Source organism: Phodopus roborovskii, unplaced genomic scaffold, assembly GCF_943737965.1.
Source record: "Phodopus roborovskii unplaced genomic scaffold, PHOROB, whole genome shotgun sequence".
Lineage (NCBI taxonomy): Eukaryota > Metazoa > Chordata > Mammalia > Rodentia > Cricetidae > Phodopus > Phodopus roborovskii.
Genome location: NW_026125879.1, coordinates 199,183 through 201,173, shown reverse-complemented (window position 1 = coordinate 201,173; position 1,991 = coordinate 199,183). Strand labels below are relative to the sequence as shown.

General features: G+C 39.9%; 1 protein-coding gene across 1 annotated transcript; it reads right to left on the bottom strand.

The window, feature by feature from the left end:
• Positions 1 to 670: 670 nt before the first annotated feature.
• On the bottom strand, positions 671 to 1,741 carry LOC127217885 (testis-expressed protein 13A-like). The gene has a single exon (XM_051178886.1). The coding sequence runs from the start codon at positions 1,739 to 1,741 to the stop codon at positions 671 to 673; it is 1,071 nt and encodes a 356-aa protein (XP_051034843.1).
• Between the last annotated feature and the right edge of the window lie 250 nt (positions 1,742 to 1,991).

Here is a 1,991-nt window from a genome sequence, read left to right as displayed (position 1 = left end):
TTACTATAGGAATAAATGAATAAATTCTAATAAAATCACACAAGCACAAATTAAAATACTAAAATAGCTTCTGAGAAGTTGAATTGGCATTTCCTATGGATTCCTGAGTCCCTCGGAATTTTCCAAAAATAATTTTTAAAAATCAGCTTCCTGAGGAGGGAGTGATAACCAGTGAAGACATAAAACAGTAAAAATAAAAATAAACATAAAAAACAAAAAACAGATTTCTAAGATTCATAAACAATTTAGTTTCACTCTAGAAATGACAGTGGCATGTTTCTGTCTCAGTCCACCCAGCACAAGGAGTCTAGCAAAATAGGTATGTAAAACCTGTTCCAGATTGTTGATATTCCTGTGAATTTTAGTCTGTTATTTATGTTTTTTTTTCTGTACTCTCTGTCTTTTCTTGAACCAATAACTTAAAGCTTTAAATTATAAACAATTTAAAACAATTTTGTTTTCACAAGTATACTACTAAATAGAACTACATTCAAGGTGTCTTGGAAAACTAAAAAAAAAAAAAAATAAAAACAAACTATATTCAAAGTTCTTTATGTAGCCAAAATCATTGTTAGAAGTAAACAGAAAGTTTGCTTTCTTGTCCTTATGCAGTAATAGTCAAGAAATGTTCAGTAGCAGAAAATCAACTCAAGAGTATAAATTCCTTAAATCACCGATATCTCCAACTGTGTAAAAAGTCTTCAATTGCCTTTGTTGTCTGGAACTGCTTACATCTGAAACATACATTTCGCCATGAGAAATTCATCACATTACACTCATCACAATACCAATCCCCAGCTCTGCCAGCGATGCCACGTTTTTTGTACTGGGAAGGATTAGACCTTTGTTTGAACTTCTCAGGAAGGATCTTCCTGGAGTGGCGTTGCCTACCTCTCCATCTAGCTGGAGAACAGAGTACAGGAGGAACCATGGGAGTTTGTTCTCCTTCTGCTGCCGCCACATGGGAAACAAACCGAGGTTGGACTGAGTTAGAGGACAAACTAAGGGGTTTCAGTGGACGAGTCTGAGACCAAGCCTTCTGCATTTCAGGGTCAGAAGGATTGTCTGCCTCATTTCTATTTGCTTTTACAGAAACCTTGTTTTTCTGTACAGAAGGAACTGTAGCAGCGGCAGCAGCAACAGCGTCTTGGCCTGATTCCTTCAGTGCCTCTGTCTCGGTCAAGGTACCTTCCCCATCTCCATCAAGCACGTTTTTTAATGGATGTGTATCATCCCCCTGCTCCTCTTTCTTCCCTTCCTGATTTTTATACTCAGTGCTTTCCTCACTAACAGAGTTACTTGGGAGAACATCTTGCTTTTCTTCTACTCTATTAAGGTCTCTAAATCCTTTCTGGAGTTGGAACTCAGCCACACCCTTTTCCGTTTGATGTTTAACCCTCTGTTTTTGTATCATCCCTAACAAGGCGTTAATCAACAGCCGTTGTTCATCCAATTGATCCTGCATCATCTTTACCTTTTCTCTGTGTTCCTTCTCCTTCCTCTCAGCCAAGCCCACCGCCAGCGCCAGGGCACTCCAGGCGCAAGACTTCTTGACCGTTCTTGGCATTGTCGAGTCAGTCACGATGTCCTGTAGCTCCCTTTCCAAATCGCCCCAGGACTCACACAACTGCATCCTATTGAAGCATCTACTAGACCCATGTTTAGCTATTTGTTCATTTAGAAAAGCCGCAACTTCCCTGTGGTAGAAACCACAGGCTGGATCACTAAAATTAATAGCCATTCTGCGCGTCGTCCACCCACCTTTTCTCCTCAGAGCAGTAACAGCATAGAGTGTGAACTTTGAACTCTTGGGTTCCGCTCGCCTACTCTTACGATAGTCAAACGCCACCTAGTGGTCCGACGGTTTAATTGATAATCCCAACAAGGTTTAAGGTCGATGAACTTAGCCCCTAGAAGGAACATAACACAGAATTAAAACCTAAAACAAACAATCAAACACAATGAATAATCGTATGCTAGTTACTCAGCTG